This window comes from Phyllostomus discolor, chromosome 6 (genome assembly GCF_004126475.2).
Source record: "Phyllostomus discolor isolate MPI-MPIP mPhyDis1 chromosome 6, mPhyDis1.pri.v3, whole genome shotgun sequence".
NCBI lineage: Eukaryota > Metazoa > Chordata > Mammalia > Chiroptera > Phyllostomidae > Phyllostomus > Phyllostomus discolor.
In genome coordinates, this window is record NC_040908.2 from 23,561,865 (window position 1) to 23,575,469 (window position 13,605).

General features: G+C 42.4%; 1 protein-coding gene across 6 annotated transcripts in view; it reads right to left on the reverse strand.

Annotated features, from left to right (window-relative positions):
* THUMPD2 (THUMP domain containing 2) overlaps nt 1-13,605 on the reverse strand; it is a 40,583-nt gene continuing 26,978 nt past the window's right edge. For 4 of the 6 annotated variants that reach the window (XM_028516070.2, XM_036027892.1, XM_036027891.1 and 1 more), the window contains 4 exons: nt 13,232-13,303; nt 12,635-12,749; nt 6,795-6,903; nt 1-928 (listed from right to left, as the gene is read on the reverse strand). In XM_028516070.2, the coding sequence (XP_028371871.1) occupies nt 604-928; nt 6,795-6,903; nt 12,635-12,749; nt 13,232-13,303 (621 nt within the window). In that variant the 3' untranslated portion in view covers nt 1-603. Of the gene's footprint in view, nt 929-3,828; nt 6,448-6,794; nt 6,904-12,634; nt 12,750-13,231; nt 13,304-13,605 lie in introns of those variants that run through there. The other 2 variants (XM_036027893.1, XM_036027894.1) reach the window with 2 other exon arrangements.

A 13,605-nucleotide genomic window follows, 5' to 3' on the forward strand; every position in this document is an offset into this window, starting at 1 on the left:
AAGAAGATGAGGTGACAATTTATTAATGCTTTTAGAAAGAAACTACCCTGGTAGAAACTACCCATTTTCTACCATGTTGGAGGATATCGGCTTAATTCATGTTGTTAGCATTCCCACCGATACTTTACATAATACAAGATGTGTAACATATAAAATGTACTGTACATAAAATTATAGGTTCAAAAATCAGGTTTAATATCAAAAGAGTTAGCATAAAAGTTTCTATATTCAAAAAAATCTGACAAACTATTACCGACCTGTGACGACTTTGATACACTTTGTGAACCTCTGAAAATTTTTGTTTGGTTGGTGCTCAGAAACACTGCAGGCACACAGCAGAACTTTTCCTGTTCTCACAGAACACAAAGTTCAGGAGCACTTGAGTTTAATATCTATTAATTGTTCTTTGTCAGAAACAAGAAGCCCTTCAGAGCCTAAAGCAGAAACATGTGCTAAAAACCTGTGTCCAGCAGCCACGCCTCCTGTCTTCGGGGGCATTTGCCCACCTGCAACTCTGTGGCACTCTCCAGATCCTAGGGGCAAATGCTTCTGCTGGAGGGCTGACGTTCAAGGACCTGAACGTGGCTCACAGTGTGTACACTGCTATAGTCCCGAAGAGTGCGACTTCTTATATTTGTATATGAATGCATCTGTTTTCCCAAGGCTAACTTTGTAGCATTCCACAGGCATTAAAGAGCCAAACGGTGGTATTTTGGGTAAACATTCCTGGTTACTGGCTTCCAAGGAAGGTGGCACTGTCTCTGATGTGCCAGTTTCTCCTTCGGGAATCAAGCACTTTTCGGCTCCGGGTTCGTCTGTGCGGCGGCCTTCGGAATTCGAAGGGATGCTGCTCTCCTCACCATCTGTGAGGCTCCTGCAGTGAGCTTCGCTGAGCAACAGTACGACAGTCCCGCCAGCATGAAGCACTCTGTGACAGAAAGTGATAACTGGTGTGAGTGTCCCCTTCTTTGTACATAACAGACAATCCTATTTAAAGTGTTTGGTGGTTTTAATGTGAAATTTAGCTTTATCTATATAAACACAAGGATTTTGATCATTAGGCAGTATCTTCCATAATGCATATTCATTATAGTATTATGGAATTGCCAGTACAAATCTGCTTTAATTATCTATTTTTACTCTACTTAAAAGGCAGCCTCAAAATAATTTATAATAATATTTTAATAAATGCTTGTATAAAAGAAAAGGCAAATGAGAAATCCTAAAGAATCAGCATATATTAAAGGCAACTGGCTGATGGCAGAAGGCACCAGGAAAGAATGAGAACATGAACAAAGGACTGGCAAACGGGAAGACCTTGAGCTTGTTGAGGAGAATTCATTTCAATCACTTGACCAAGGCCTGTATAGTACTTAAGTGGAAAAAGTAATGAATGGATCCAATCCTCTGAGTTGCTGTTGAGATTACTGAACAGTGGGAGAGAGGCCAGTAAAGAGAGGGTCTCAAACCTACACGGCGAGTCGAGCAGGAGTGAGCCAGGCCAAGGGATGACCGGGGGCTGGAGCAGGGGAGGCAGTGGAGGCAGAGAAAGCATCAGAGGCAGGGAGAAGGGATGAGGAGGAGGCAGTGGGAGTAGCTTCACACGAGGCCGAACGGCAGGGTGGCGGGAGGAGGAGGGAGGAGAGGAATTCTGTTTGGGCATCAGCAGTCAGCGTGGATTCCAGGAGATGGCTGGAGGTGGAGATCCCGGAGTTCTCAGCAGTAAACGGCAGATAAAGCTGTACTGCGGATAAGATCACCTGGGGTGGCAGTGCACAGTGAGAGGAGAAAAGGGGCCAAGGAACAGAGACTCGGAGGAGGAAGAGCTCGTGAAACACGAGCCTCAGGGAAAGTCTAGAAGTGATGTCACGGAAGTCCAAGGAGTACAGTCACAGAAGGGAAGGGTCTCAGCAGGGTCAAATGCCACAGGACTAACAGGTGAGTAGGGTCACAAGAAGTCACTAGTGAACCTGGAGCAAAGGCTGGTCTGCTGGAATCAAGGGGTGCTGGAAGGTGGGGGGGCAGATGTCAAGCGCAGACTACTCCCAAGAAGCCGGATAAGGAAACGGGAATCTCCTCAGGGCCAGCAAAGATGTCAGGAGCTTCCCCTCACAGGCTGATCAGCAGAGCTAGATACGCCTGTCTCCAAACGCCATCGCGTCTACTTCACTGCCATCCTCACATCCCACCTGCACCACTGCACGATCTCCCGACAGGTCCTCCCCACGCTTGTCGCTCTCCCCACTCCCCCTTCCCGGTTTCCACACAGAAAACAAATGTAACCCCAGCTAACTCTCGCTTCCACTCTACTTCAAACACCTTCTGAACTCCTATGTGAGCTGACCCTCACCCACCTTTCCCACTCTCTGCTTGTTTCCCTTCGCTCACATGGTCTGAGCGGCTGACCTTCCTTCAGAGGCTCGAACTCAACAAGCTGCTTCTTGTCTTAGAACATCTGGCCCTGCTGTCCACTCCGCACTTATCACCCATTCCCCTTCTCATCATGCAGGCCCCAGAGTTCAAATACCGTCTCCGGGGAGAGGCCTTGGGAGAGGTAGCCACTGCTTCTCTCTCAGTCACTCTCCCGCAAAACATCCTGTTTTATTTCCTTCACATTATCTATCACGACTGGAAATTATCCTGTTCATTTACGAACAGTCTGCCTGCCCACACTGGAATGCAGGCCCCCCGTGGGCAGGGACTCTGTCCTATCCGCAGCTCTATCCCTAGGGCCTCGCAAGAAGCGTGTGGGGTACGCAGGGCCTCCGACAGTGTCCGGGGTGGGACGACTGAATCTGCGGAGCGAGGAGATGAATGGTCTGAAGACACGAACGTGAAGTGGGCGGAGTGTGGTCTGTGAGGAGGCAGGAACCGAGAGGGTGAATCCTGGCTGGAAGAGAGGAACCTCTCCTGCTGGGGTGCTCCACCGAGGGGGTGGGGGGTGGGGGATGGGGGCAGATGAGGCTGTGTACCACGGGGCAGAAACAGGAAAACACTCAACTACCTCTACACACATCAGAGAAAACAGAATTAAAATAATAAACACGATAGAACATATTAACAGAAATAAAAACCCTGTCACCCTGAGTATGGCAAGATTATGAGAAAATGAGTACTGCTGAGATAGAAACTGGTATAACTTTTTTGAAACAGCAATTTAACAATAATGTATTAAAAATATAACATGCATAACCTTTGACCCAGCAGTCTCGCTCCTAGGAAATGATTCTAAGAGGATGTAACAGTAAAAGCAGTAGAATAACAGTGACCATACAGTGATTCCAGGCTGTTTGGGATACATTGTTATGTATCACTTAATCCTGACACTTATCCTTTCAAGTGTGTCCTGTCAGCATTACCATTTTGCAGATGTAGAAACCAAGGCACTGTGGTTTTAAGTAACTTGGTCGTATTAACTTTGAAAACTGTATGAGGATGTTCAGAGCATTGTTCTTTATGAAGATGAAAAATTGGCAATTACCTAAATGCACATTCATAGGTATGGGTTATACAATGGTGTGTGTGTGTGTGTGTGTGTGTGTGTGTGTGTACACACACACACACACACATATAATGTGATACTGTCTATGGTAATCACAGAAAATTATGATATACACTATAACAACTTATCAGAAAGGAGATTCATGACATGTTCCTAAGTGAAAAAAAAGCAAGTTACAGTACAGAAAATTAAGGATGCTCCTATTTATTTAAAATTGAAAACATGTACCTATTGGTGTATTATATGTGTGTGTGTGTATATATATACATGAATATGAGAGAGGACTGGTGGAACTTTCATTAAGTTGTCATTATGGATTTTTTTTCAAATAATGGAGATAAGAAAGTAAAAATCACCTGAAAGCTTGCTACTGAGAGATGAACACTATTGATAAATATCCTTCTAGGCATCTTTTCATGTTCATATACAAAATTTTTTTACTAAGAAAACTATTTAGAGTTTATAAAGCAACACTTCCCGAATTGTATTCCTCTGAACACTAGCAATGGTATGATATATGGCTTCTTGTAGAAAATGAATTCTATAGCCAATAAGTTGGGGAAACTGTGTCAAACAACAGAAAAGAGATTTCCCTTTTGCCTGTGAACCTGCAAGACCAGGGGTAGAGGGTACAAATGGCCCTGAATTATTTGACCTTGGAATGCATTAAGCTTTAACCTTCCACCCCAATCTCCGTTCACAGCGACCTGGTGTATTTGTTGTTCTGAGCACCCGCCTTCCGAAGCGTTTACTCAAGAAATACTTCTTGAACATCTTTATGTATAAAACATTGCATGGTCTCCTTTCTTGTTCTTTCCAAACTTCTAAATTTCACTGAAATCTTGCTTCTCCAATGAATCCATCTCAAGCTTCTTGGGCACACAGTGACTTCTTACTTCCAGGTGAGCAAGTTCAATTTCTAATTTTGCTCATATGTTTTCCAAGATTATATTTGAGAGGGAAGTTACAATATTATACTTCTCTGAATTATTCACAATGCTCTGTCCTCATGAAATGGTTGCTGATGAAATAAATTAGAGCAGGAAATAATCGAGCCGACAGTGCGAGCTCACACTACCAGAGCAATCGTTGGTCTGACAGTCATTAATTCTGATTGCATGTTCTTTCTCGAAGAGTCCAGTTCTGTTTTACATACAGGACCAACTACTTCTTGCCTATTATGAACAGCTTTACTGGCCTCTTGTTATTTTTTCTTATTTTTACTCACACAATTCCCTTTCCCTTCCATTTTCTATCTATAGCCTTAAACTACTCATAAACCACTGGGAGAAAAGTTACATGTGTGTAAATATATTTCTATATATTCCTACCCACTTCTGAAAAGGGCCTGAAGTGGTTTGCACTAAAAAGTCAGGTACGAGCTAACAGTTACAGTTAGCTGACAGCACTTTGTAGGTTTCAGAGATTTAAATCCACCAAATCCTCAGAACTACACTATAAAGTTGGTACTATTATTTTAAAAAGCGGCACAAAGTGGCCAAGCAATGGGCCTGTGATCGAAGAACTACTAGCAACGGAGCTAAGGCTAGAACCCAGGCACCTGGCTTCGAGCCCTGTACTCTTCACCACTCTCTCAAGGTGCGTAAAACCTCAAACCACAGTCAGGTCAAACCATAACGGCTGTGGGCAGGAGGCAAGGACACTTGATCACAGGAAAAGGTCTTTATGTCCAACTGCATACACTTTAAACTGATCCTGCTGAGGCACTTGAATGATGTGGAAAATTTTGAATATCTTCCTGATTCTTAGATAAATATTTAAATTTACTGCCACAATGTGAGGGCAGTCATATCTATTACTGTCTCATTTTCAATTACTTAGAAAAACCAAAACCAGCTAAGAGAAAGTCAGGCTGATAAGGACTGACTACTCAAAACCCCACCCTCCACTGATTTGTGAAGATGCCTAAAATACGCAGCATTCGGTTGTTAGTCAGGTTAAGCCGTTGTTTCTGGGAAGTTCTATCAAGGTTAAATGTAAGTCACTACTCACACATAATAGTGAGTTGGCTTAAGAGTACAGCTGGTGAATTATTAATACCTAGTCAGATGCAAAGCCTGTGGTTATTAACTGTGGCTGCACAACAGAATCAGCTGGGGAGCGGTAGGGAACACTGACAATGACCTCAGAGCCTCGGAGAGGAGAGATGGAGAGCGGGCACCAGTGTTTTTCAAAAGCTCCTGAAATAATTTTACCAGGAAGTCAGGGTTGCAATAGCTGCTGTGGGGGGTGTGGCACCAGGCAGAAGGGAGTATAGGGGCTCAGGAAGTGTCTGAATTATAGCTGCTGCCCGAAAAAGATCTCAGGCAACATTTCAAGAGTTAGGTAACTGTATTAACAGAGCAAGCTGCTTAGAAGTAAGATACTCCAAAAAGAAGTTAGGAGCACCCAGCTGGTAAGAATGAGGTGAGATGACTCTCAGTTGAACTAAGACTTCCCATCAAGCTTTACTTCTTACAGAACGTCAGGCCTGACACTGAATTTCTCCACCCCAGGCCCACATGATTCGCTTTTCCAATTGGTGATGTGATTTATATACAGGCTGTTGAACATTCATGTTGCCCTGCTCTATCTAATGCTCAGCTGAAAGAATTTAATAAGAATTGACCGCTTATTCACGTCCTTGCATTCCTCTATGCATTCTAGGCTCTCTCCTCACTCTAATACACTAAATGATCATAAAAATACAGATTCGGGACCTACTGTTTGAACCTCTCAGAGAAACACTTTCTCTGAGTTACATTCCCCGAGGTCAACCTTAGCAACCACAACATGAAGAACACTTCCGCACTTTCACTGCACTGTCAACAATAAAGGCATTGTCCTTCCTGTGTCACTGAACGGTCCTTCTGTGACTGCTCTGTTGTGTAGTAGTAGCTGTGTGATCTTGAGAAAGTTCATCTTTCTGGGCACCAGACTCCCATCTGTGAGGTGTGGGGGATTAACACACCAACTGCTGGGTTTTGTGTTGATTAGAAGTAAATGTGTAAATTACCTAGCTCAGTGACTGACTTGTCGGTCACCACTTCAGATACATAAATTTCAGGCAATAATAAAAAATATCTTTTTTTCTGAATGAAACATAGTGTAAGATGATATGGAATAATTATTTATTTCAATGATAAATTTCTGATTTAAAACCTTAGAAAATTAAGCTACAAAAACTCTAGGAAATTACTAAAATGCAGTAAAATCTAAACTGAAGAGCTGTGATACATTTTGTCTAAATGTCCAATAGCTCAAAATTATGGAAATAAATTCAACACCTTACCTTTCCATTTCTCGGAGAATGCTTTTGATGTCTTTTCCTAACTTAAACTTTTTCCCAAATGGAATGTCAGAAATAATAACATCGACACTTTCTGAAGGCAATGGCAATTCTGAAATACAGAAATTAGAGAATTCTATTCAGTAAGTTCAAGTATTTGTAATCTAAATGTGAGAAAATTAAAGTACACGGGATTATGTTTGCATATTAAATAAAATTTAGGGTGGCTAATATTATTTCTAAGAAATTACAAGTTTCTGAAAGGCTTTTAGAATTACTGAAGATAAATGGTACAGTAATTATATTCCATTCTTTGAAAATTGGTTTTTCAGGTATGATAAAATATGACATAAGTAAGCAGAATTTTAAATTAACCAGAAAATTCAATTCTTTAAACATATTACATGACTAGAAAATTACCAGTACCAAGAAGAAATACATTATGTTGTCTAGAAGAACCTCTTACAAAAATTATATTCTGTAGCTTTCATTTTTCTTTTCACAGCTATTTATAAAATTTTGCACATATAGATCTATTTTTAAGTATTTTTTTATTCACTATGCTATTATAGTTTTTCCATTTTCCCCCCTTTATCCCCCCTCCACCATGCCGCCCCAACCCTCCAGCACTCCCACCTTTAATTCATGTCCATGGGTTGTACATATAAGTTCTTTGAGTCCTCTGTTTCCTACACCATTTTTTAACTCTCCCCATCTATTTTATGCCTACTAATTATGCTTCTTCTTTTTTTTGTATGAAGCATGCTGTTGGACTCTTTCCCCACCAGCATAGCAAGAGGTGGCCCCAGACACCTCAGTGACCATGGGAAGGCTTCCGACGCTGACCCCGGATGTTGGTCACCTTCTCCATGGAGTTCCATGGCTTGCGCAGAGAGGAGAGACAGAGGGAATTAGAGAAGAAAATAACACTAGGAAGGCTGTCATCTGTCTTTAAGAGCTTATAAATAGATGAACTTTTGAGGTCACCAAGTCCAGTCTCCCAGTGGATGCACGGATCCTCCTACCACATCCCCCAAAGGGTCAGCGCAGCTCTGCTTGGGCAGTTGCAGTGCCAGGGAGAGTGCTGCTGTGATTTACCAGTGAGCATCCCCACGCTTTGATTTTATACACATCTTAGCTTATCTACAAAAGATTCCTCAAGGGGGACTGCTGGTCAGAGCTATGTCCATTTTGCCCTGGCTGGGCCGCTCAGTTGGTTGGAGCCTCACCCCGTAAACCAAAGGTTGTGGGTTCCTTTCCAGGTCAGAGCACACACCTAGGTTGCGGGTTTAATCCCAGTTGGGGCATGAACGGGAGGCAACTGATTGATGTTTCTCACATTGATGTTTCTCTCTTCCCCTGCTTCCTCTCTCTTTAAAAGCAATAAACATATCCTTGGGCGAGAATTTTAAAAAGCTATGCCCCTTTTACATTCTAATAGCTACCAACAATTTGTGCACCTGTGTGCAAAGCATGCTACAATGCCACAGATTTATACAAAAATCAGTTCCTGGCTCAAACAAAGGGCTTTCTCATAGTTAGAAAAGTCCTGCAAAAGATCAGACTGCCTGGGTCCACAGTAGCACGTAAGTGTTCCCGAAGAATGGACGATCAGCATGCCACTGACAGCATTATGAGATCGGGTATGGGTCAGAGGAGCTGACGTCTAAGGGACCTCGGGTATTCAGAAGCACTTAGGACCTCCCCAGTGTCCAGGACTCCACATAGTGGCTCATCTGGCCTGAGCCCTCCCACATGCAGTGTTTCCCCGGTCAGCCTAGGAGAGCAGCCTGACAGCTGCCGGAGGTTGCTCTCCTGACTAACTCCGGCCCCCTCTCCGAGAGTCTGCAAAAACTAACTGCTGAGCTCTCCCTGTCCTCTGTCCCTAACGCAGGGATGTCCATCCTGTCACAAGCTGGTGCTGCTCCGGTACTGCTGTTAGCCTTCACTGGTGGTCTCCAGAAGAACACCAGGTCTTCCACGTGTGCAAACATCCCTTTTGCACCTGAAGGGGGGCATAATGGTAGGCAAAAAGCACAGCCTGTGGCAAGCTTCAGGTGGAGCCGTTTTTTTCTCACAACTGTTCATGGATAACTGCACGAACTTCAGAGGAAGCAGCCTGGTCAGCACCAAGCTCTTGGCAGACTTAGGTCACTGTGCCTGGGTATGTCGGTCATGTCCAGCACAGACTGCATAGCTGACAACCAGCCAGGCCGACAGCAGGACATCAGGTATTATGAGGTCAGGGCTGGTGTTGTGATGCCACAGTGACCACTTACACGCCTTGTGCATGTTGATTACTTGTCCTCTTTTGCTGGTCTGGATGAAGTTACTCCAAACGTGGGGATGCACTTGAACGTGGTAAACCTGTCCTTGCACAGCTGCCGCTGCAGCTTCCCCGTGGATCTGCGGAACGTGGGCGGCACACGGATGCTCTGGGCGCTGCCCTGCCATAGCGTCCTGTCGCTACCCATGCTCTCATCAGGGCTGCTGCACGTCTTCTCCAGAACCTCTGCCTGGTCTGAACCGCACCCCCCCGAGGGCTGCCTTTAAGTTTTTGCTGTCCATTGTGACCTGCATCAACTGTCATACACAGCGCCTCGTCCTCGTCCCCACTGCTGCCCCCGCAGGAAGGGACAGCGTCTTCCTGCAGACAGCCACTGCCCAAGGGCGCCAAGAGTAAGTACCAAATTCTTATGTGTTTTGCATGTGACACAAGTATGCTTCTTCAAGGTCCCTTGATTTCACGCAGCTACCACAGGCATGGTATGTAAGTGATCTGTGGTCACAGGAAAACTATCTTTTACTAAATCTATAAAGGTGATACTAATAGGTAACAAATACTTAAGGCTTTATAAGTTTGGAATGTATTTTTGAGTTTTTTAAAGTTTTATTTATTCATTTTTAGAGACAGGTGAAGAGAAGGAGAATCAGAGGGAGAGGATTATCATTGTGTGGTTGCCTCTCACGCGCCCTGTACCAGGGACCTGTACCAGGGACCTGGCCCACAACCCAGGCATGTGCCCTGACTGGGAATCGAACTGGCGACCCCTTGGTTTGCAGCCCGAAATCAATCCACACTGAGCTACACCGGCCAGGGCTGTTTTTGAGCTTTTGCTTAATGTTTTCTTTTATAGCTATCATAGAACTTCTGTGAAACATGAACTTCAGAATTTAAGAATGTACACAAAGCTTGAACAGGGAGTGTGTTCCTAAGAATCTCTTTATCCTTCTCAAGCCTGCATTTAGTTGTAGATGTCTATAAATGGCTTTCTCAGAAACTCAAAAAAAAGAGCAAAATTCACTGAAGAGTAGTCATTTGACTTAAACAAAAGTCGTGCTTCCCAGGGCACCGTTTAAGTGCATTTCCCTCAGCTGCGCATGAGAAGTAGCTGGCTTTGGGTGCAGTATCCTTAAAACAACCAGTCTGCCTTAAAGTAAATGCTAGAGGCTTCTACAGAGAGATCTGCTTCGTCTGGTCAGTGATATCATCATGGCCCTCACAGTGGATGGTAAATGTCAACAAACATTCTATTCAAGATGTGTTCATCATCAGCTTTCTTGACAAATGAAAACTCACCACAGCAGATCCTCGAATGAGGTTATTTCATGTAGTATCATTTTGTTATAAAGTAGATGAGATGCTGTAGAAACCGGACTCTTGCTTATATCAATTAACCTGTGGTAAAATTGGTTTTACTATACATCGTTCTGCTATAGTTCCAAGAGCCTATCAACATTAAGTGAACACTTGCTGTACAGTCGTCCCTCGTTGTATCGAGGTTTGCTTATTGTGGTTCACTGTATCCCGGGCTTTTTAAAAGTGAACTGCGATATAGCGAGGGGCGAGTGTACTTCACTGGTGAGTACCCATACAGAATTTATATGTTGTTAAAATCACGTAGGTTCAAGAGTGTAGAAAGTGTTTAAGAGCATATGAAGTGTTTATGAGTGTGGGAAAGGTGTATAGGATTGTGGGAAGGGTTTATAAAGCCTTAAAAATATATATAAATAATAAAATAAATATAACACCGCTACTTCATAGATTTTCACCTATTTTGGGGTCTCAGGAATATAACTCCTGTGATAGGTGAGGGATCACTGTATTCACTTTCTCATTAAATACGCACTCAAAAATACTGCTGCTAAATGTTACAGAATAGCAGTGTTACTAAACAATGGGAAAGGATTCATACTATACAATAAATGACAAAGCATTGTAGCAAAAACACTCAACTCCCTATGGTAAGCTTCTTATCCTCTACTTCCTACACATATATCACTGACACCTAACTCACTGTGTCCCACATTTGCTTCCTATTCCTCCCCCACCCCCGCCCATAGGCAGCCTGACAGCCTCATGCACCTTGCAAATACGGCATGGGCCACAGGACACCTGGCTGAAACCCTGGGGCCAGGAAGGGTATTAGAGGAAAACTCACACTAATACAAAAGAAAATGTAACCAGCCCAGCATGGGGATACTGAAAACAATCTAGCCTTACTCCTACAAGGGTAGAAATGAATGACACCTGAGAACAAAGCAATTGTTACCAATAATCTTGTTATAACTCTTTCACTGAAGAAATGTATGACAGGCTATAGAATGTTTAATTGGAAGGAGTGAAAATGTTCTCCCTTTTTAATCTGTGTATAGTTTTGTGATTTTAATTAACTATACATTTGTTTCTTTTGCTCAAATCTGTAAATATTATAGCACCCCATCTGATACTAAAAAACTACATCAGTAGATTAAAAGAAAAAAGCCTAACCAATGTCTACTCATTTCCTAAGACAGCCTGTAATATAATACCATTTGGTTCCAAACTTTCATGATGATTAAAATTTAGGAATAAATACACCAATTTCTTTAGATTTTATATTTAAAATTTTTAATTTTAGAAAAAATTCAAACATATACAAAAGTAAAGAGAACATTACCATTAACCTCCATCACCCAGCCCCAGCAACGTTCAACTCTTGGCCAATCTTTCTTTCCGACCGATTTTTCAGTTATAGTTTCCTTTCAATATTATTTTGTATTGGTTTAAGGTATACAGCATAGTGGTTTGACAATCATATACTTTATGAAAAAACACATGTAATTTCTGTATGGTAAAGAACCACCTCCTTTTGCATGAGTTAAGGATCATGAAATAAAGTAAATGTTACTGAAATTAGAAAAACTGAAGTCACAAAAGGGCACAAAGAGAATGAAGTGTGCTAGCGTCCTGAACACCCCCATGCCCGCAGGCCTGTATCTCAGGCGGTGTGTTTGGTGCCACACAGTGTGTGCTCCTGTGATAAACCCTCAGCACAGCTCCAGGGGGAAGGTGCTACTTCACACTGTGGTTGAGAAAGTGCACAGAGGTCCAGTACTTCGGTGAAGGACAAGCAGTTTAGAAACGATAGTGGAGCCAGAATTTATGCTCAGTCTCTTTGAATCTAAAGTCCATGCCTGCACTTAGTATAGAAAAAAGGTGTGCCATCCGCACACCTGTCAATGTTGAACAAAGGATTCATGGTATCAACAAAGGTAAAACCAAACCAGTGAAGAAAATAAACACTGTGTGAAGTGATCTTAAGAAAGCATGGCTTGACTTAAATGCTTAGGGAAACTATATAAATGTTGTTTCCAGTCACGAATCTTTCAAAAAATAAAAAAGTTTTTTTAAAAAAATAAAGTTACAATTATAATATCGGAAGTAAACTGAGTATTAGCCTCACCAATAGATTACAAGGTATAAACAATTCACTATTTATGGAAAGTGAGTCTTATTTTATAATTCTAAAGATATTTATGTAAGTTCATTTTTCCAAGTGTCTGCACTTTTCACGTCTTACCTACGACGGAGACTTGAAGCAGCGCGATTTTATCCTCCAGGCCTGCGGCTTTCAGGTTGTCACGCGCACCTCGCAGCTGTGCATCGCTGACGTCAGCACCCACATAGTGCGCGTCCTACAAGGAACGAAGTTCGTGTTTTAGGTATAAATAAAACTATCAGATATTTTCTGTAGTTGAGAAAACCTACTGCCATTTTCTCAGACGATGGAAGTGCAGTCAATAGATGCGTTAATCCAGGCTGAAGGGAATCATAGGATTTCTTTAAAACAATATTCAATAGCAAAAATTTTTTGTTAAAAATTTAAAATCTATTAAGATATTTTACAGTTACAAATGACTACAGAATTTGGGGATTAGCATAATCTGTCATGACTAATGATTGGAATTACATTGTGCTAAATTTATTATACTATTAAAAAAATAACATAGCAATTTAATTAGCCCTTCATAAGCCATTTCACAGTAGAAAATAGTGACTCAGATAACTGAGATAATAGCCCCCAAAAGGCAACCTACTTGTAAATAATTGGTAAGTAAACATACATACACCAATTAAAGTAAATATATTTCTTAGTTTACCAGAGTTTAGAACTTACCGGCCATTCTTTAGCAGCTTCCAGAAGTATTGTTCCGAGTCCACACATTGGATCTAAAACCAATGCACCAGCCTGTGGACAGAAACACTGAGTTGGTACTTGAGTCTACTGTAATAAGGTATTATAAAAGAAACATAAACCTTGAGGAATCAGTATTTTAAGAGTACAGGTTCCTGTGTACACTTCAGGAATTTCAGGTAGTTAATGCTCCAAGGCAAGTATATGCGTGGCCTGTGCAAGGATCAGGCAGGACGGGGCTGAAGCACAGTGAGCAAGCGGAATGTGCAGGGTGGCATCAGAGAGGCGGGCGGGCAAGCCAGTCAAGGCGGGCTGGTTTATGCTGCACATAATAACAGTCTCCCAATCTCAGAGGT